The sequence below is a fragment of the Salvelinus namaycush genome, unplaced genomic scaffold (assembly GCF_016432855.1).
Source record: "Salvelinus namaycush isolate Seneca unplaced genomic scaffold, SaNama_1.0 Scaffold786, whole genome shotgun sequence".
In the NCBI taxonomy this organism is placed as follows: Eukaryota; Metazoa; Chordata; class Actinopteri; order Salmoniformes; family Salmonidae; genus Salvelinus; species Salvelinus namaycush.
This window is the reverse complement of record NW_024061515.1, coordinates 97,517-119,681: the sequence shown is the minus strand read 5'-3', so window position 1 is coordinate 119,681 and position 22,165 is coordinate 97,517. Positions and strand designations below refer to the sequence as shown.

General features: G+C 43.1%; 1 protein-coding gene across 1 annotated transcript; it reads left to right on the top strand.

Moving 5' to 3' along the window:
- The first annotated feature begins 4,439 nt into the window (after positions 1–4,439).
- LOC120042815 (dynein regulatory complex protein 9-like) lies at positions 4,440–22,156 on the top strand. The gene is made up of 9 exons (XM_038987625.1): positions 4,440–4,952; positions 5,108–5,310; positions 5,651–5,779; positions 17,509–17,590; positions 17,851–18,012; positions 18,882–18,956; positions 20,024–20,155; positions 21,486–21,587; positions 21,760–22,156. Exons 1-9 carry the CDS (start codon positions 4,824–4,826, stop codon positions 21,874–21,876), a joined length of 1,131 nt encoding a protein of 376 aa, XP_038843553.1. The 5' UTR covers positions 4,440–4,823; the 3' UTR covers positions 21,877–22,156.
- The last annotated feature ends 9 nt before the right edge of the window (positions 22,157–22,165 follow it).

Sequence of the window (22,165 nt, the reverse complement as noted above, 5' to 3'; positions counted from 1 at the left end):
AACTGTGAAAACATATCATATATTTCAGATTCTTCAAATAGCCACCCTTTGCCTTGATGACAGCTTTGCACACTCTTGGCATTCTCTTAACCAACTTCACCTGGAATGCTTTTCCAACAGTCTTGAAGGAGTTCACACATATGCTGAGCACTTGTTGGCTGTTTTTCCTTTACTCTGCGGTCCTACTCATCTCAAAACATCTCAATTTGGTTGAGGTCGGGGGATTGAGGAGGCCAGGTTATCTAATGCAGCACTCCGTCACTCTCCTTCTTGGTAAAATAGCCCTTACACCGCCTGGAGGTGTGTTGGGTCATTGTCCTGTTGAAAAACAAATACATTCTCCTGAGTGGTGCAGTGGTCTAAGGCAAGCTGTGCAGTTAGAGATCCTGGTTGGAGTCCAGGCTCTGTCGCAGCCGGCCGCGACCGGGAGACCCATGGGGCGGCACACAATTGGCCCAGCGTCATTGGCCCAGCGTCGTCCGGGTTAGGGGAGGGTTTGGCCAGCAGGGATGTTCTTGTCCCATCGAGCTCTAGCGACTCCTGTGGCGAGCCGGGCGCAATGCACACTGACAGGGTTGCCAGGTGTATGGTGTTTCCTCCGACCCATTGGTGCGCCTGGCTTCCGGGTTAAGCAGGCATTGTGTCAAGAAGCAGTGCGGCTTGGCTGGGTTGTGTTTTGGAGGACGCACGGCTCTCGACCTTCGCCTCTCCCGAGTCCATACGGGAGTTGCAGCGATGAGACAAGACTGTAACTACCAATTGGATACCACGAAAAAGGTGTAAAAGTAACAAACAATTGTTTTTATTTTTTTATAATAATTTATTAAAACAAATGATAGTCCGACTAAGCCCAAACCAGATGGGATGACGTATAGCTGCAGAATGCTGTTGTAGCCATGCTGGTTAAGTGTGAATTCAAAATAAATCACAGACAGTGTCAACAGCAAAGCATCCCCACACCATAACACCTCCTCCTCCTCCATGCTTTATGGTAGGAAATACACATGCAGAGATCATCTGTTCACCCACACCGCATCTCACAAAGACATGGCAGTTGGAACCAAAAATCTCAAATTTGGGCTCCAGACCAAAGGACACATTGATTGTGTTTAATGGCCCAAGAAAGTCTCTTCTTCTTATTGGTGTCCTTTAATAGTGGTTTTTTTGCAGCAATTCAACTATAAAGGCCTGATTCACACAGTCTCCTTTGAACAGTTGATGTTGAGATGTGTCAGTTACTTGAACTCTGTGAAGCATTTATTTGGGCAGCAATATCTGAGGCTGGTAACTCCAATGAACTTATCCTCTGCAGCAGAGGTAACTCTGGGTCTTCCATTGCTGGGGTAGTCCTCATGAGAGCCAGTTTCATCATAGAGCTTGATTGTTTTTGCAACTACACTTGAAATATTCCGTATTGACTGACCTTCATGTCATAAAGTAATGATGGACTGTTGTTTCTCTTTGCTTATTTGAGCTGTTCTTGCCATAATATGGACTTGGTATTTTACCAAATAGGGCTATCTTCTGTATACCCCCCCACCTTGTCAAAACACAATTGATTGTGTCAAATGCATTAAAAAGGAAAGAAATTCCACTTTTAATAAGGCACACCTGTTAATTGAAATGCATTCCAGGTGACTTTCTCATGAAGCTGGTTGAGAGAATGCCAAGAGTGTGCAAAGCTGTCATCAAGGCAAAGGCTGGCTACTTTGAAGAATATAAAATATATTTGGATTTGTTTAACACTTTTTTGGTTACTACATGATTCCATATGTGTTATTTCATTGTTTTGATGTCTTCACTATTTTTTTTTCAATGTAGAAAATAGTAAAAATAAAGAAAAACCCTTGAATGAGTAGGTGTTCTAAAAGTTTTGACCGGTAGTGTAGAGCCTTCAGTGCTTTTTTCCCGTGGGCTGTGGCCCCCCTTGTCTGAATTTGGTCAATATGTCCTCCAAAAGACTTTATAGCCCACTGTGGCAAAGACTATACTTTCAGGAGTTAAACAACACAATAAAAAATCACCTTGTTTGTCTCATTCTTCCAATCTAGCTAGTGACTTTATAAAACACAATATTTGGTATTTGTATTTTATATTATAACAACGATATAGGAAAGCATCTGGTGGCAAAGTAGCCAAAAACATAAAATTATTAATTCATTCAAGGTTTACAAATATGCCCAATCAATAGAACATTATGTCAGAAAACAATAGTCTAAACCCAATGTCTCTACCAAATATGGTTGAAAAGTTACCGATGATTTACTCTGAGATATTTAACCTCACAACACCAAATATGGAACACATACAACCAAGTGCGGTGCAGTCTAAACTAGTAATGGTCACAGCAAATGATCATTATTATTTCATCAACACTGTCAAGTACAAGTATATGAATGTTATAATATTGTAGAGAACAAGCTAATGATTAATTCTATGTAATTTCTAATGACATAAGGCAAAGAAAACAACGTTTGGACATGAATTTCGTAGCTCCCTCCTGAATTGACCCTTTTTCTCTCTACATTGTATAGCAAGTAAGTGAATATATAAAAAGAATATGTCATTCATCAGACGCTTTTATCCAAAGCGACATACAATAAAACCTGCTGTCGTTTATGTATGGGTGGTGACGGGAATCGAACCCACTACCCTGGCGTTGCAAGCGTCATGCTCTATCATGGTCATGGGTGCACCTCAGCCACGCTCAAGGTCCTAAACAATATCTTAACCGCCATCTATAAGAAACAATACTGTGCAGCCGTATTCATTGACCTGGCCAAGGCTTTCGACTCTGTCAATCACCACATCTTTATCGACAGACTCAACAGCCTTGGTTTCTCAAATGGTTGCCTCGCCTGGTTCATCAACTACTTCTCCGATAGAGTTCAGTGTGTAAAATCGGCTTCCTGTAGTCCGGGCCTCTGGCAGTCTCTATGGGGGTGCCACAGGGTTCAATTCTTGGTCCGACTCTCTTCTATGTATACTTCAATGATGTCGCTGTAACGATTGTCATCTGGAGAAGGAGAAGAGGACCAAGTAGCAGCGTGACAAGTATTCATTATACCTTTTAATCAATAAAAACACTTATACAAAAAACAACAAAGCGACAAACGAACAGTTCTGCAAGGTGACATACACTAAACAGAAAACAACCACCCACAAACAAAATTGGGAAAACAGGCTACCTAAGTATGGCTCTCAATCAGAGACACCGATAGACAGCTGCCTCTGATTGGGAACCATACCAGGCCAAACACATAGAAATAGAAAACCTAGACCTACAACATAGAATACCCACCCACATCACACCCTGACCAAACTAAAAATAGAAACATACAAAACAATCTACGGACAGGGCGTGACAGTACCCCCCCCCCCCCCAAAGGTGCGGACTCCGGCCGCAACACCTGAACCAATAGGGGAGGGTCTGGGTGGGCATTACACCGCGGTGGCGGCTCTGGTGCGGGACGTAGACCCCACTCCACCTTAGTCTTGGCCCCCTTATGTAGCGCCTCTGGAGACCCTTGCCGCCGACCCCGGACTGGGGACCCTTACAACGGACCCCGAATAGGAGGGAAACTCTGGCAGCGCCGGACAGGCGGGAGGCTCTGGCAGCGCCGGACAGGCGGGAGGCTCTGGCAGCGCCGGACAGGCGGGAGGCTCTGGCAGCGCCGGACAGGCGGGAGGCTCTGGCAGCGCCGGACAGGCGGGAGACTCTGGCTGCTCCGGACAGGCGGGAGGCTCTGGCTGCTCCGGACAGGCGGGAGGCTCTGGCAGCGCCGGACAGGCGGGAGACTCTGGCTGCTCCGGACAGGAGGGAGACTCTGGCTGCTCCGGAAAGGAGGGAGACTCTGGCTGCTCCGGACAGGAGGGAGACTGGCTGCTCCGGACAGGAGGGCGTCGCTGGAGGCTGAAGATATCCCTCTAGTGGTGTGGGAGCTGTGCTTTGGCAAAGTGGGTGGGGTTATATCCTGCCTGTTTGGCCCTGTTCGGGGGTATCATCGGATGGGGCCACAATGTCTCCTGACCCCTCCTGTCTCAGCCTCCAGTATTTATGCTGCAGTAGTTTATGTGTCTGGAGTACTTCTCCTGTCTTATCCGGTGTCCTGTGTGAATTTAAGTATGCTCTCTCTAATTCTCTCTTTCTTTCTCGGAGGACCTGAGCACTAGGACCATGCCTCAGGACTACCTGGCATGATGACTCCTTGCTGTCCCCAGTCCACCTGGCTTTGCTGCTGCTCCAGTTTCAACTGTTCTGCCTGCGGCTATGGAACCCTGACCTGTTCACCGGACGTGCTACCTGTCCCAGACCTGCTGTTTTCAACTCTCTAGAGACAGCAGGAGCGGTAGAGATACTCTTAATGATCGGCTATGAAAAGACAACTGACATTTACTCCTGAGGTGCTGACTTGTTGCACCCTCGACAACTACTGTGATTATTATTTTTTGACCATGCTGGTCATTTATGAACATTACAACATCTTGGCAATGTTCTGTTATAATCGTTGTGCGTTACCAGGGTAACCGGGGTAAACTACCAAGTGTGCTGCTAGACTAGCTCAACTATGCTCTAGTTAAACTACTGGCCTTTTATTGTCCATAAATATAGCAAGTAAACTTCAACACGTTCCGTGAAGACACATAAGAAATATACCTAGCTACGAATCTGTTGATTGTGTTATTGAGCATTTTGCCCAGGATATTTTCTAACACAAAAATGTCACAGTTAGAAAACGGTATCGTTAGTAGCTAGCTAGATAGGTGATGTTGTAAATTGCTTGGCTAATTTCGCTCGAATTCAGTGTTCACAGACCATCAGGATGTCGGTTCCTTTGTCTGGGGTAGAGCTGCTCAGAGTGTGTACAGTGCTCCAGGACTGTGAGGCACAGCTGTCAGTGCTGGGTCACATCATGCCCGACACCTACAGGGGTCGTCCAGAAGCTGATAAGGTATTATCTGATTATCCTCAGCTAACATTATACGCGGAGCTAATGTCAGTTGGCTTTTTCAAGCGATGAAGCGTCTTTAGCAAATGAATGGTATGCTTGCTATCTAAGCTGTAATTTTCTCCTATTCAGCCCGTATTCATATGTTTTTGTGGAAGTTTGTGTCAGCCGACATTGCACAGGTCCTTGAACAGCAGAAAGGGGCAGAGCAGAACCTGAAAGCAGCCCGTCAGTTTGAGAGAGAGTCTGGGAGACTGTCAGATGCCACCCGTGAGCTGCACAGATCCCAGAAGGAACTGAACCGCACACTAGAGGAGAACCCACTGTCCCCTGACAACCTGGCCAAGGTGCAGAGAGACAGGTGGGTTCCAGATAGCTCTTGTTCGGGGCTTTAGTGCACGTTCCGACTTGGACCAGAGCTAGGTTCCAGACAATTTAATAAAATAGAAGCCCACAACTCTGTGCTTCAAACAGAGATGTATTATGATTTATTATGCACACGAGACAACTTTTCATTGGGATCTTTTTCAGGTCAACCACTGAACTAAACACATTGCCATTGTTTACATTTGTCAAACATTTCCAAGGTGCAGAGCAGACTGTATTAACTGTGAATCCAAAAAGTACCCTGTATGCCATCTACCTCATACATAACGATCATGCTCTCTCTCTCTCTCTCTCTCTGTCTTCCTGGCATACAGTCAGTTTGTGGCTCACGTGATTGCTGATGTGTTGGCAGAGCTGCAAGAGAAAGGGACCTTTCACAGCTTGCTTTTCGCTGTGGGAGAAGAGAAAAGAAGGAAGGCCAACCTCCAGGACATAATAATCAGGTCAGGTTATGGTCAATATGAATATGTAGGCTAATAATTCATTGTCTGTGCAGGCAATAGTCAAATTCTTTCAAAACCCACACAAAGAGGAGGCTGCTGAGGGGAGGGTGGCTTGTAATAATATCTGGAATGTTGTAAATGGAATGGTATCAAACGCATGGATGTGTATGATACCGTTCCAGCCATTTCTATGAGCCTGTTTTATTTTGATTGAAAACAGAGCTATAATTTGTCTTTGCTTATTATAGGACTTGCATACAGTGTCTGCCTTAAAATTCAATCTAAAAAGGGATTACATTTGATGTTTTTTCCGATAGATCTACACAACCTACTCCACATTTTCAAAGTGAAAGAAAGTTATAGAACATTTTCCCCAAAAATAAATATGTAGTGAGGGCCAGCCAGCGAGAGCATAGCAAACATGTCGCAGTGGTGGGTAGTATATGGGGCTTTGGTGACAAAACGGATGGCACTGTGATAGACTACATCCAGTTTGCTGAGTAGAGTGTTGGAGGCTATTTTGTAAATGACATTGCCGAAGTCAAGGATCGGTAGGATAGTTAGTTTTACGAGGGTATGTTTGGCAGCATAAGTGAAGGAGACTTTGTTGCGAAATAGGAAGCCGATTCCAGATTTAATTTTGGATTGGAGATGCTTAATGTGAGTCTGGAAGGAGAGTTTACAGTCTAACCAGACACCTGGTATTTGCAATTGTCCACATATTCTAAGTCAGAACCGTCCAGAGTAGTGATGCTAGTCGGGCGGGAGGGTGCGGGCAGAAATCGGTTCAAGAGCATGCATTTAGTTTTACTAGCATTTAAAAGCAGTTGGAGGCCACGGAAGGAGTGTTGTATGGCATTGAAGCTCGTTTGGAGGTTTGTTAGCACAATGTCCAAAGAAGGGCCAGATGTATACAAAATGGTGTCGTCTGCGTAGAGGTGGATCAGAGAATCACCAGCAGCAAGAGCGACGTCATTGATATATACAGAGAAAAGAGTAGGCCCGAGAATTGAACCCTGTGCCACCCCCATAGAGACTGCCAGAGGTCTGGACAACAGGCCCTCCAATTTGACACACTGAACTCTATCAGAGAAATAGTTGGTGAACCAAGCGAGGCAGTCATTTGAGAAACCAAGTCTATTGAGTCTGCCGATAAGAATGCGGTGATTGACAGAGTCGACAGCCTTGGCCAGGTCAATGAAGACGGCTGCACAGTACTGTCTTTTTTCGATGGCGGTTATGATATCTTTTAGGACCTTGAGCGTGGCTGAGGTGCACCCATGACCAGCTCGGAAACCAGATTGCATAGTGGAGAAGGTATGGTGGGATTTGAAATGGTCAGTGATCTGTTTATTAACTTGGCTTTTGAAGATTTTAGAAAGGCAGGGCAGGATGGATATAGGTCTATAACAGTTTGGGTCTAGAGTGTCTCCCCCTTTGAAGAGTGGGATGACCGTGGCAGCTTTCCAATCTTTGGGGATCTCAGACGATACGAGAGGTTGAATAGGCTAGTAATAGGAGTTGCAACAATTTCGGCAGATCATTTTAGAAAGAGAGGGTGCAGATTGTCTAGCCCAGCTGATTTGTAGAGATCCATGCTGTCCCCAGTCCGCCTGGCCTTGCTGCTATTCCAGTTTCAACTGTTCTGCCTGCGGTTACGGAACCCCTACCTGTCCCAGACCTGCTGTTTTCAACTCTTAATGATCGGCTATGAAAAGCCAACTGAGATTTATTCCTGATTATTATTTGACCATGCTTGTCATTTATGAACATTTTGAAAATCTTGGCTCTCTCTAATTTTCTCCTTCTCTCTTTCTTTCTCTCGGAGGACCTGAGCCCTAGGACCATACGTCGGGACTACCGGGCGTGGTGACTCCTTGCTGTCCCCAGTCCGCCTGGCCTTGCTGCTATTCCAGTTTCAACTGTTCTGCCTGCGGTTATGGAACCGCCACCTGTCCCAGACCTGTTGTTTTTCAACTCTTAATGATCGGCTATGAAAAGCCAACTGAAAATTATTCATGATTATTATTTGACCATGCTTGTCACTTATGAACATTTTTGAACATCTTGGCATAGTTCTGTTATAATCTCCACCCGGCACAGCCAGAAGAGGACTGGCCACCCCTCATAGCCTGGTTCCTCTCTAGGTTTCTTCCTAGGTTTTGGCCTTTCTAGGGAGTTTTTCCTAGCCACCGTGCTTCTACACCTGCATTACTAGCTGTTTGGGGTTTTAGGCTGGGTTTCTGTACAGCACTTCGAGATATTAGCTGATGTACGAAGGGCTATATAAAATAAACTTGATCCAGATTTTGCAGCTCTTACAGAACATCAGCTGTCTGTATTTGGGTGGGGGAGGCGGCGAGGGGGGGGGCTTGGGCAAGTTGCTGCAGGGGGTGCTGAGATGTTGGCCGGAATAGGGGTAGCCAGGTGGAAAGCATGGCCAGCAGTAGAAAAATCCTTATTGAAACTATCGATTATCGGAGATTTAACGGTGGTGACAGTGTTTCCTATCCTCAGTGAAGTGGGCAGCTGGGAGGAGGTGCTCTTATTCTCAATGGACTTAAGTGTCCCAAAACTTTTTGGAATTAGTGCTACAGGATGCACATTTCTGGTCAAGGGCAGTCAAGTCTGGGGTGAACCAAGGGCTATATCTGTTTTTAGTTCTACATTTTTTGAATGGGGCATGCATATTTAAGATGGTGAGTAAAGCACTTTTGAAGAGCAACCAGGCATCCTCTACTGACAGGATGAGGTCAATATCCTTCCAGGATACGCGGGCCAGGTTGATTAGAAAGGCCTGCTCGCTGAAGTGTTTTAGGGAGCGTTTGACAGTGATGAGGGGTGGTCGTTTGACCGTGAACCCATTACGCACGCAGGCAATGAGGCAGTGATCACTGAGATCCTGGTTGAAGACAGCAGAGGTATTTAGAGGGTAAGTTGGTCAGGATGATATCTAAGAGGTTGGTTACGGATTTAGTGTTGTATCTGGTAGGTTCCTTGATAATTTGTGTGAGATTGAGATTGAGCATCTAGCTTAGATTGTAGGACGGCCGGGGTGTTAAGCATGTCCCAGTTTAGGTCACCTAACAGTACGAACTCTGAAGATAGATGGGGGCGATGAATTCACATATGGTGTCCAAGGCACAGCTGGGGGCTGAAGGGGTCTATAACAAGCGGTAACGGTGAGAGACTTGTTTCTGGAAAGGTGGATTTTCAAAAGTATAAGCTCGAATTGTTTAGGCACAGACCTGGATAGTATGACAGAACTCTGCAGGCTCTCTCTGCAGTAGATTGCAACTCCGCCACCTTTGGCACTTCTACCTTGTCGGAAAATGTTATAGTTAGGGATGGAAATTTCAGGATTTTTGGTGGCCTTCCTAAGCTAGGATTATGACACAGCTAGGGCATCCGGGTTGGCGGAGTGTGCTAAAGCAGTGAATAAAACAAACTTAGGGAGGATGTTTCTAATGTTAACATGCATGAAACCAAGGTTTTTTACGGTTACAGAAGTCAACAAATGAGAGCGCATGGGGAATGTGAGTGATGTTGGGGGCTGCAGGGCCTGGGTTAACTTCTACATCACCAGAGGAACAGAGGAGGAGTAGGATAAGTGTACGCCTAAAGGCTAAAAGAACTGGTCGTCTAGTGTGTTTGGAACAGAGAGTAAAAGGAGCAGATTTCTGGCCGCTGAAGAATAGATTCAAGGCATAATGTACAGACAAGGGTATGGTAGGATGTAAGTACAGTGGAGGTACGCCTAGGCATTGAGTGACGATCAGAGAGGTTTTGTTCTTAGAGGCACCATTTAAGCCAGGTGAGGTCACCGCATGTGTGAGGGGTGGAACAAAAGGGCTAGCTAAGGCATATTGAGCAGAGCTGGAGGCTCTACAGTGAAATAAGACAATAATCACTAACCAACATAATGACATTAGGGAGAGGCATGTGTAGCCGAGTGATCATAGGGTCCATTGAGTAACTTGGCGAGCTGAAGACACGGCAATTCAGGCAGCTAGCAGGCCGGGGCTAGCAGGCTAGCAGATGGGCCTCAGGGGGACGTCGCAACGGAAGAGCCTGTAGAAACCCCCTCGGACGGTTACGTCGGCAGACCAGTTGTAATGGATCAGCGTGGATCGGTGTCGGCAGTAAAGGGGTCCAGGCCAATTTGCAAAAGAGGTATTGTAGCCCAGGAATTGACTGATGGATCTCTGCGGCTAGCCAGGAGATGGGCCTAGCTCGAGGCTAGCTCCAGGCTAACTGGTGCTTGCTTCGGGACAGAAACGTTAGCCAGTTGTAGCCACTCGGATAGCAGCTAGCTAGCTGCGATGATCCGGTGTAAAGTTTCAGAGCTTGCGGTAGGAATCCGGAGATGTGGTGGTGAAAAATCAGTCCGATATGCTCTGGGTTGATATCGCGCTGTGCAGACTGGCAGGATTTGATCGGGCTGAGGCCGACGTAAATCTTAAATACTTGGTGGAAGCACCTTTGGCAGACATTACAGCTGTGAATTCTACCAACTTTGCACAACTCTTAGGGCAAAATATATCCATTTTTTTTGTCAAAATTGAGAAAGTTCATTACATTTGGTTGGGGATCATTGACAGAAAGCGATATTTAAACCTCGTCTCTGATTTTTTTTAAGCAGATTTAAGTCAGGACTGAGACTAGACCACTCAGGAACAGTCAACACCTCTTGGAAAGCCCTTCTGGTGTCTTTTGCATAAAAATGTGTGTAGTTGTTCACAGAAGACTGAGGTGGGTTTCTCTGTAACTTTTTAACTGGGCTTTTCTTCTTTCATATTTATTTTGATCCTAACAAACTCCTCAGTTCCTGCCGGTGACAAGCATACCCATAACATGATCCCAATACTTGGAAATACAAAGATATCAACAACATTGCATTCACTCCATATTCCTGGCCTGTATGACAAAGTGAAAAGAAATAGCCGATGTTAAAAAAAAATCCACTAGATGGGAACGGAGGTAAGATGGCAGACTCTACACAGCGGTGCAGATTGCCTCAAGATAAAATCATAATATTCAATATCTGTAAGACTAAATATTAGAACTTTACATACTCGTGGGTAATAACCTTCAATCTGGATAACACAAAACAACTCATCAGGCTTAAGAAATGTATCGACAAATATTACAACAACAAGCAACACCAAAGATGACAGAGTAAACAAGGAGAACCAATCTCCAAAAGAAAATGAGACTGACGGACACAGACGATTTATGCTTTTCACTACCGGGAATGGTAAGGGTGGAAACCAATCTGTTAAAATCGATCGACGACAAACTGCATACTTGAATTAGTTAGGAAAGATATAAAGGAGTTGAAGGCGAGCCTCGAGACGAGTGACGAAAAAGCTGCGACAATGGAGAAAGAAACAAACAAGCTTAAAGGGACAGTCAATAAGATTGAAATGGACGTTAAATGAACTTAAAGGAGAACATCTTTCTGAGAGAAGCCTTACTTGACATACAGAATAGATCTATGAGAGAAAATATGGTACTTACTGCTATCCAAGAAAAAGGAGAAGTTCCTGAAAATGTGGTGAAGGAATTCCTTCTTACAGCGCTTCAGAACCCACGCGAAGCTGTTGACAAAATCCAACTTGAACGTGTACACTGTTTCGGACAGAGAGGACCCGAGATATGAGCGCTCAATCTTTGCCAAATTTGCTTTCTTTAAAGATAAAATAATGGTTGAAAGCCTGGGTAAAAGACTCACTGGCATGAAAATAGGCATGAATGATAAGTTCCGAAGGAAATTGCAGAACGGCGCAAAGCTCTGTACCCAATCTTCAAGGAGAAGATATTAAAAAGGAAAAGTGTAGCTCTCGTAGTCGATAAACTGTATATTGATAACCAAATGTTCCGAGACACAGACTACTCCATGGCTATTCTAAATATTACAAAGTTCCCATAGAGGATTCTAATAATGGAACACTCAATATTAGCCATGGTCGGGATTGTAATTTAAAAAAATATCTAGAAAAGCAATAAAATACAACAATTTAAATAAATAAACTACAACTACACTATACCATTCTAGGTAGGGAATGTTGGAAAAATAATTAGTATTAGACTTTCCATTTATTGTATTTTATGAATTGATAAGATAGCATTGAAGAAAGGATAATTAACTAAATTGTACATCTTAAAATACAAGGAACTGGAACACAAAAGTACTGAATCAACATGGAAGAGATAAAACACAGAGGACACAGTATGTGGGTATGTGCAGGAGTATTGTGATGGAAGGTGGGGTGTGTGTTTTTGTGTTTGAAAAAGTGTGGAGTTGAGTCAGTGAAAAAGGATAGTGGTTGCAAATCCCAGAGCCCATGTGTGCTTGTGAGCAGGGGTTATGAGAGCTTTCAATTTTGTGCAGATGTGGGATATACATTTTAAAATATATTATACATGTAGTTGATTTATTTATTGGCCTATACCCAACCCTATACCTGAGCGACCCATACGCTAAGGAGAAGTCCTTATCTGTTTTATGGACCTACCGTAAGTAGCCTATACGCAGCCAAATCAGAAAGATGAATGTGGTCTGAGACCTACTAAAGCAGCACGACACACTCAAGATTCTGAGCCTGCCTGGCAGGGTTGGTCCTACAAAGCCAAATCCCCCTGATGGGAGAGCATAATATACAAGGAAATTCTCAAAGCTGCTAATGAGAACCTTGAAGACCTTGTACCTAACTGGTGGAGATTCCAGTGGGGTGTCCCCACCCAGACAGTGGCAGTGCTGGCAACACTAGCTGCAGTAACCAATGGGGAGGGGGTCACACTCGGACAATCAGAGAGGGGGCATATTATTGTGGCCCTGGTGGCAAAGGTCTGACAACACAGAGATGCTTGGGAATATGGTCACAACGGGGGACCGTTGGGGTGTAGCTGAGTTTCATCAGCTAGGACGTGACAATGGTTAATCAAATCTCCCTATTATTGCTACGTTTTGCATGCCTTCTCAAACAGCTTCAACTGTATATCAAGTTCTTTCTTGAGTTGGGCTCAGTGATGGAACAACTGAATAGTGGGGAACAATTGGAGGTTTACTTAGTAGCAATGCAAATATCATGGTATAGCTATATGGACACTCAATCACTATGGTACTTTTAAATGGTGAGTTTACAAACATATATTATGATAAATAGATTTGAAACTTGTATCTCAATATGGTAAATGGTGAAATAAGTATAGCCAGTTATAATGAATGGCTTAGCAGATAATAAGAAAAGACGATCAGTATTTACCTGGCTAAAAGAGAAGAAGTTTAATATATATTGTTTACAGGAAACTCATTCAACTATTTTAGATGAAGTTGTGTGGAAAAAGGACTAGGGAGGCGAAATATATTTCTCCCATGGGCAAAGAAACTCGAAAGGGGTAATGATATTAATTAACAGTAATTTTGATCCGAATGTGCAAATTGTCCAAACAGATCATCAAGGTAGATGGGTGAATGTAAATATGTTATTGGACCATAAACAGATATGGCTCATTAACCTTTACGGACCAAATTATGATGATCCACGCTTCTTTGAAAATATATATAATAGTTTATCAACCATACAAGCTATACAAGACTGTATTATCATGGTGGGAGATTATATTACGGTTTTAAATACCGCTATGGACCGTAAAGGAAATGACACTACAAACTATCCCCTTCATACACTTAAGGAAATCCCGAATATCATGGATATATTGGAACTAGTGGCTATATGGAGGCTTAAATATCCTGACCTAGTGAGATATACATGGCAGAGGCTCAATCAATTTAGTCGTCTTGACTACTTTCTCTCTGGCACCAAAAGTTAGTGTTGATAGGGGACAGATTGCAGTCGGAGCATCAAATAATTGGCATATATATTACTCTTACAGAATTTCCACGTGGGCGAGGATATTGAAAATGTAGTTAAAGCCTAATGGATGACAACTTGTTTTTAACTAGAACAGAAGTATTTATAACTGACTATTTCCGACAAAACATAGGTATTAGAGGTCGACCGATTATGATTTTTCAACACCGATACCGATTATTGGAGGACCAAAAAAAGCTGATACCGATTAAATCGGCCGATTTTTATATATATATATACATATATATATATATATGTGTGTGTATGTAATAATAACAATTACAACAATACTAGATTAACACTTTTATTTTAACTTAATATAATACATAACTAAAATCTATGTAGTCTCAAATAAATAATGAAACATGCTCAATTTGGTTTAAATAATGCAAAAACACAGTGTTGGGAACAAAGTAAAAGTGCAATATGTGTCATGTAAAAAAGCGAACGTTTATGTTCCTTGCTCTGAACATATGAAAGCTGGTGGTTCAATATTCCCAGTTAAGAAGTTTTAGGTTGTAGTTATTATAGGAATTATGACGCGTCGACTATTTCTCTCTATACCATTTGTATTTAATGTACCTTAGACTATTTGATGCTCTTATAGGCACTTTAGTATTCCCATCCCAATCTCGGTAGTTGATAGGCTTGAAGTCATAAACAGCACTGTGCTTCAAGCATTGCTAAGAGCTGCTGGAAAATGCAGGAAAGTGCTGTTTGAATGAATGCTTACGAGCATGCTGCTGATTTACCGATTGTTATGAAAACATGAAATCGGCCCTAATTAATCAGACGACCTCTAATAGGTATAGAAGATCCCCTTATTGTATGGGACAATTTTAAATCCAATTCAGTACTCATCTCTAAAACAAAAGCAATTTAGGTCAAAATAATACATATTTTTTATTGAACCTTTATTTAACTAGGCAAGTCAGTTAAGAACAAATTGTTATTTACAATGACAGCCTAGGAACAGTGGGTTAACTGCCTTGTTCAGGAGGAGAACGACAGATTTTTACCTTGTCAGCTCGGGGATTCGATCTTGCAACCTTTCAGTTACTAGTCCAACGCTCTAACCACTAGGCTACCTGCCACCCGGGCTTAGTGGGACTATCATTTGTTTTTCAACAGGACAATGACCCAACACACCTCCAGGCTGTGTAAGGGCTATTTGACCAAGAAGGAGAGTGATGTGTGCTGCATCAGATGACCTGGCCGCCACAATCCCCCGACCTCAACTAAATTGAGATGGTTTAGGATGAGTCGGACCACAGAGTGAAGGAAAAGCAGCCAACAAGTGCTCAGCATATGTGGGAACTCCTTCAAGACTTTTGGAAAAGCATTCCAGATGAAGCTGGTTGAGAGAAAGCCAAGTGTGCGCAAATCTGTCATCAAGGCAAAGGGTGGCTATTTGAAGAATCTCAAATGATTTGTTTAACACTTTTTTGGTTACTACATGATTCCATATGTGTTATTTCATAGTTTTGATGTCTTCAAAATGATTCTACAATGTAGAAAATAGTAAAAACAAAGAAAAACCCTTGAATGAGTAGGTGTAATTTTAAATACATTTGCCAACATTTCAAAAAAAATAAAAAAAAATAAAGGGTTATTGTGTGTACATCGTGAGAATTTTTATTTATTTAATACATTTTGAATTCAGGCAGTAACAGAATAAAATGTAGAATAAGCACTGTGCAAGGCATTTGGAAAATATTCAGACCCCTTGATTTTCCCACATTTTGTTACGTTAGACTTATTCTAAATTTAAAAAATCCTCAATCTACACGCAATACCCCATAATGACGTGAACAATTTTTTTATTTTGTTTATAAAAATAAAAAAACGTGCCTTTTTTACATAAGTATTCAGACCCTTTGACATGAGACTCGAAATTGAGCTCAGGTGCACCCTGTTATCATTGATCATCCTTGAGATGTTTCTACATCTTCATTGGAGTCCACCTGTGGTAAATTCATTTGATTGGACATGATTTGGAAAGTCACACACCTGTCTATATAAAGTCCCGCAGTTGACAGTGCATGTCAGAGAAAAAACAAGCCATGAGGTCAAAGGAATTGTCCGTTGAGCTCCGAGACAGGATTGTGTCAAGGCACAGATCTGGGGAAGGGTACCAAAGAAAATTCTGCAGCATTGAAGGTCCCCAAGAACACAGTGGCCTCCATTCTTAAATGGAATAAGTTTAGATCCACCAACAATCTTCTTAGAGTTGGCCGCCCGGCCAAACTGAGCAATCGGGGGAGAAGGGCCTTGGTCAGGGAGGTGACCAAGAACCCGATGGTCACTCTGACAGAGCTCCAGGGTTCCTCTGTGGAGATGGGAGAACCTTCCAGAAGGACGACCATCTCTGCAGCACTCCACCAATCAGGCCTTTATGGTAGTGGCCAGACGGAAGCCACTCCTCCGTAAAAGGCACATGACAGCCTGTTTGCCAAAAGGCACCTAAAGGACTCTGAGCATGAGAAACAAGATTCTCTGCTCTGATGAAACCAAATTGAACTCTTTGGCCTGAATGCCAAGTGCCATGTCTGGAAGAAACCTGGCACCATCCCTACAGTGAAGCATGGTGGTGGCAGCATCATGCTGTGGGAATCGCTGCCAAAGGTACTTCAACAATGTACTGAGTAAAGAGTCTGAATACTTACAGTACCAGTCAAAAGTTTGGACACACCTACTCATTCAAGGGTTTCTTTATTTTTACTATTTTCTACATTGTAGAATAATAGTGAATACATCAAAACTATGAAATTACACATATGGAATCATGTAGTAACCACTGGGTTGAGATTGGGTGATTGTGGAGGCAGGTCAACTGATGCAGCATTTCATTACTCTCTTTCTTGGTCAAATAGCCCTTACCCAGCATGGAAGTGTGTTGGGTCATTGTCCTGTTGAAAAACAAATGATAGTGGGACTAAGCGCAAACCAGATGGGATGGTGTTTCACTGCAGAATGCTGTGATAGCCATGCTGGTTAAGTGTGCCTTGAATTCTAAATAAATCACTGACAGTGTCACCAGCAAAGCACCATCACACCTCTTCCTCCATGCTTCACAATGGGAATCACACATGCGGAGGTCATCCGTTCACCTACTCCGCGTCTCACAAAGACACGGCGGTTGTAACCAAAAAGTTTGCAAATTTGGACTCATCAGACCAAAAGGACACATTTCCACTGGTCTAATGTCCATTGCTCGTGTTTCTTGGCCCAAGCAAGTCTCTTCTTATTGTGTCCTTTTGTATTGGTTTCTTTGCAGCAATTCGACCATGAAGGCCTGATTCACACATTCTCCTCTGAACAATTGATGTTGAGATGTGTCTGTTACTTGAACACTGAAGCATTTATTTGGGCTGCAATTTCTGAAGCTGGTAATTCTAATGAACTTATCCTCTGCAGCAGAGGTAACTCTGGGTCTTCCTTTCCTGTGGCAGACCTCATGAGAGAGAGTTTCATCATAGCGCTTGATGGTTTTTGCAACTGCACTTGAAGAAACTTTCAAAGTTCTTGAAAATGTCCACATTGACTGACCTTCATGTCTTAATGATGGACTGTCGTTTCTCTTTGCTTATTTGAGCTGTTCTTGCCATAATATGGACTTGGTATTTTACCAAATAGGGCTATCATCTGTATACCACCCCTGCCTTGAAACAACACAACTGATTGGCTCAAATGCAATAAGAAGGAAATAAATTCAATAATTTAACTTTTAACAAGGGACACCTGTTAATTGAAATACATTCCAGGTGACTACCTCATGAACCTGGTTGAGAGAATGCCAAGGTCTACTCACACTTACACATTGAGCCTGATTGCTGTCTGTGTGTATTGCAGGGAGGAGGGCAGCCAGCAGAGGATCAAAGCTCTTCAGAGACAGCTGCTTGACATCCGCAAGGAAAAAACTCTGGAGCTGCAGGTACCATAACTGAGGAAGACAACGGAGACACATTCCTTCACGTGCCCGATATGATTTTCAATCTAGTAATGGGCAAGATTAGAATTAGGCTACACATTGACTGACTCTTGGTGGTGCTCCAAGTTCCTTGAGGGTGTCAGACGTCGATGTCTTTGAAAATCGGGGTGCCTCCCTGTTTTTCATTCTCAGGTAAATACATGACAAAGTATTGGCAACTTATGTAATACTTTGCCCAAACTGTCTTAATGTTGTCCCTTTAGCGACGTGAAGAGATGACTGCCCACCTGAAGGACCAGCTACAGGGGATGAAGGCTAAAACTGGGCTGGAGAGGAAGTATGTGAAGAGCAGCGCGGAGCTGCTGGTGTACCAGGGACAGAAGATCAACACACACTCTGAGAAGCAGCTGGAGGATGAGATCAGGGTGTGTGTCTTTGTGGTACTGTCCAGAATCATCCCCTAGCCCCTAAGGCTGTGTTTACACAGGCAGCCAAATCTGATCTTTTGCCCAATTAGTGGCAAAGATCTGATCTTATTGGTCAAAAGACCAATTAGTGGTAAAAGATCAGAATTGGGCTGCCTGTGTAAACGCAGTCTAAGTGCCTCATGCAGTGGCGGATTGGCAATTCTGGCATATGCCAGATGGGCTGGACCATTTTTGTTGTTGGGTAGGCTGGTCGAAATTGACACACACACACAAATATATATTTTTATATAAAGACATGGCCGGCGGCCCATGGGCCTGTTAAGATTTGTTATACAGAGTTTTGCGCAATTTCTATGTTATACTAATCTATAATGCGCTTTTGGCTGACCAGTGGGCAACAGCCATCTAGTTAATGTGTATTGAGTTTCCACTTCCTCTGATGTTGAACCTCAAGTTAATTAGCCTATGATATTACTTAGTGCACATATGTATTTAAATGTTATGTGTCAACACTGCTCCCAGTGTCTAATTAGGGTGTGTAGGGTCAGGGTGTGTGTGGGGGGGGTGAGTTGGCAGCGCATGTAGTGATGTGGGCTGGTGTGGATGAAATGCCAGGGATGAATTATTGTTCCAGTCCACCCATGAAGATCTCATAGAATTGGGTAGGTATTGCTTTTTGCTAATACCTACACATTTCTTGTAGCTATCCCATCCTTTCAGATCTACACAAGTGGCTAGGGGGTGTTTCTGGACAGAGCCTTTGGTGTGACTTGGCTACAGACTTTGTAGTAACTGTGAGGTTTGGCTGTACAGAGATGGTTACCACTATATGTGCATCTGTGTAATCATTGTTCCTCTGTCCTCAGCTACAGCAGAAGAGGTTGGAGGAGGAGAGGAGAGTTCATATGGAGACGGAGACTTTCCTCAAGGAACATCAGACAGTACGTGTGCAGTGGTGGTTGGAAAATGGCATGACATGACTTGTGTATAGGAGCATAATTGATCTTTTGTGTGACATATACAGTACCGGTCAAAAGTTTTAAAATACCTACTCATTCCAGGGTTTTCTTTATTTTTACTAATTTTCTACATTCTAGAATAATAGTGAACACATCAAAACAATGAAATAACACATGGAATCATGTAGTAACCAAAAAAGTGTTAAAAAACAACAGGACAATGACCCAACACACCTCCAGGCTGTGTAAGGGCTATTTGACCAAGAAGGAGAGTGATGGAGTGCTGCATCAGATGACCAGGCCTCCACAAAAACCCCGACCTTACCCAAATTGAGATGGTTTGGTATGAGTCGGACCGCAGAGTGATAGAAAAGCAGCCAACAAGTGCTCAGCATATGTGGGAACTTCTTCAAGACTGTTGAAAAAGCATTCCAGGTGAAGCTGTTTGAGAGAATGCCAAGAGTGTGCAAAGCAGTCATCAAGGCAAAGGGTGGCTATTTAAAGTATAAAATATATTGATTTTTTTGAACACTTTTTTGGTTACTACATGATTCCATATGTGTTATTTCATAGTTTTGATGTCTTCACTATTATTCTACAATGTAGATAATAGTTAAAAAATAAAGGAAAACCCTTGAATGAGTAGGTGTTCTAAAACTTTTGACCGATATTGTATATTGGGTGTAGTAGGATGACTTGGTACATTCTTTGAGCTGCCATCTAAATGCTGTTATTTTATTGCAATAGTAGAATCCCAAATCAATCCCTAGCACCTATTCAGGGTTCGGCAACCTTTACGACAGCAATAGCAATTAAAACATTTTTAATCACAAAAAATGCGTTGTGGGAGCTGTACAAGAAATTGATGAGCCCTTGTCTCTAGAGCAATAGCGGCCATAGCTGGGATTTAGCACCACGAATAGCTGCAGATCAAATCACTGCAAAATCTGACTTTCAGAACCACAAAACAGTGGACAGCGGCCGTCAGCAGAGCCATATTTGTCTGTCAGGTGAAGCTGCAACATTGTGTGTTTGTGTGCACCTCTCAGAGTCTGGGGGAGAAGCTGGAGGTGTGGATGGAGCGCTATGAGAGAGACATGGAGGACAAGCAGCAGGAGCTCAACAGCCTGAGGAACAACAAAGCTAACAATCTCTCCCAGCTCCAGGAGCTGGCCAAGAAGGTGAGGACAAAGCCTGGGTTGATTTCATTAGGCACCAAACAGGGAAAAACAGACTGAAATGGGGAGGGACCACCTGGACTTTTCTAAAAAGAAACAGTAGTTTTCATTTTCCATTGAATAATGTGCTTCGGTGTGCCCTAATGAATACAACCCTGGTCTGCATGGCTCACAACCCATTTCTTTCTGTAGTATACAGTTTAACGCACTGACACTAGGTAATGAATAGGATAGTAGGCCTGATATACACTGAGTATACCAAACATTAGGAACACCGTCCTATTATTGAGTTGCACATCCCACCTGCAAATAAACTGTTATTACAAGTCCTCAGATCATTAAAGGGGAAATCTGCAGTTGCTACATACGTTTTTTAAACTTTTAAATGAATTGTATACTACATAGCCAAAAGTATGTGGACACCCCTTCAAAGTAGTGGATTCTATAACTAAACCGAGATAGACCACAGTCTGTCGTTTTCAATATATTGTCGCGTTCTAGCATGCATCTGCATATTTCCGTTGGGGAACGCCTACTCTGTGAAGTGCGCCTGTGCAATAACTCAATTCACCCTTGCACTCCTAAACAACGCAATTTTAAAAAACTTTTACCCTTTTGCAAAGTCTACAAAACATAGTCCACTCTGTTCATAACAGATTGTAGTTTTGGGAACAAAAAACTGTATTGAGATCAAATGTTTCATCAAGGAGAAAATGTGCAGAATGACGGCCAAAATCCACCTTCTCCAACTGCAGGTCAGTGGGCTTCCTCTCACTACCATATTTGGTACTGAGTGGAAACGCCAAGCAGATGCTTCACATCTGGTGAAATATCTGTCTCATTGTTCTGTGACACAATCTTCATAGACAAACATTGGCAGTAGAATGGCCCTTACTGAAGAGTTCAGTGACTTTCAACGTGCAATTGTCATAGGATGCCACCTTTCCAAAAAGTCAGTTTGTCAAATTTCTGCCCTGCTAGAGCTGCACTGGTCAACTGTAGGTGCTCTTATTGTGAAGTGGAAACGTCTAGGAGCAACAACAGCTCAGCCGCGAAGTGGTAGGCCACACAAGCTCACAGAATGGGACCGCCGAGTCCAGAAGCGCGTAAAAATGTCTGTCCTCGGTTGCAACACTCACTACCGAGTTCCAAACTGCCTCTGGAAGCAACGTCAGCACAAGAACTGTTCATCAGGAGCTCCATGTAATGAGTTTCCATACATAGCTTATTACTAAAATAGACTGCAAATTGCCGCTTTTAGAAAGTATACCCGTATGGAACAGAAATTGTACTCTGGATATTGACTCGGTCTTTGTACTTTCTTCTGTTCCAGTACAGAGACATTGAGCAGGTGGTCATCGAGGACAGGATGGAGAAAGAGGCCCTACGCAGGAAGCTGGAGAAGGAACATATGGAGCGAGACGCAGCCACCAAGGTAATCATTGAACAATCTTTAATAAATCACCACCACCTGCCCAGCAAGGAAACCAATCACATCCAGTGGCAGTGCAGTGTTTAATGCCATGCATCTTGTTCACAACTGTACTCTCCTCTTCTTTTGTTCATTACACTAAATCATTTTCTTATTCCCTGTCTGTCACTTGCAGATCCAGTCGTGGTGGAGGGGAACATTAGTGCGACGCGGCCTGGGCCCCTATAAGAAAGGCAAGACGCCCAAGTCCAAGGAGGGAAAGAAGGGAAAGAAGGGAAAGAAGAAAAAGTGAGGTGTCCCTTCTTCAAGAGCTCCAGTGAAAGGAAACCAAAAAAAATTCTCAATACAGACATGTTACTTTTCATCAATGTTCAATTCCTGATTACAGACAATCTAAGTCGACACTGGCCTGTAGGCAAATATATCTTCAATGAGAAAAGCTTTTTTTTTTTTTTTAACAGAGTAAAGTTGGCATGGTCATTTTGAATACTACTACCACCATTACCAGGTTCTTACTTATATGCAGTCTAACACAAGGGCAAGAATGGTAATAAACAAGCGTACTCATGAGACTGAAATGG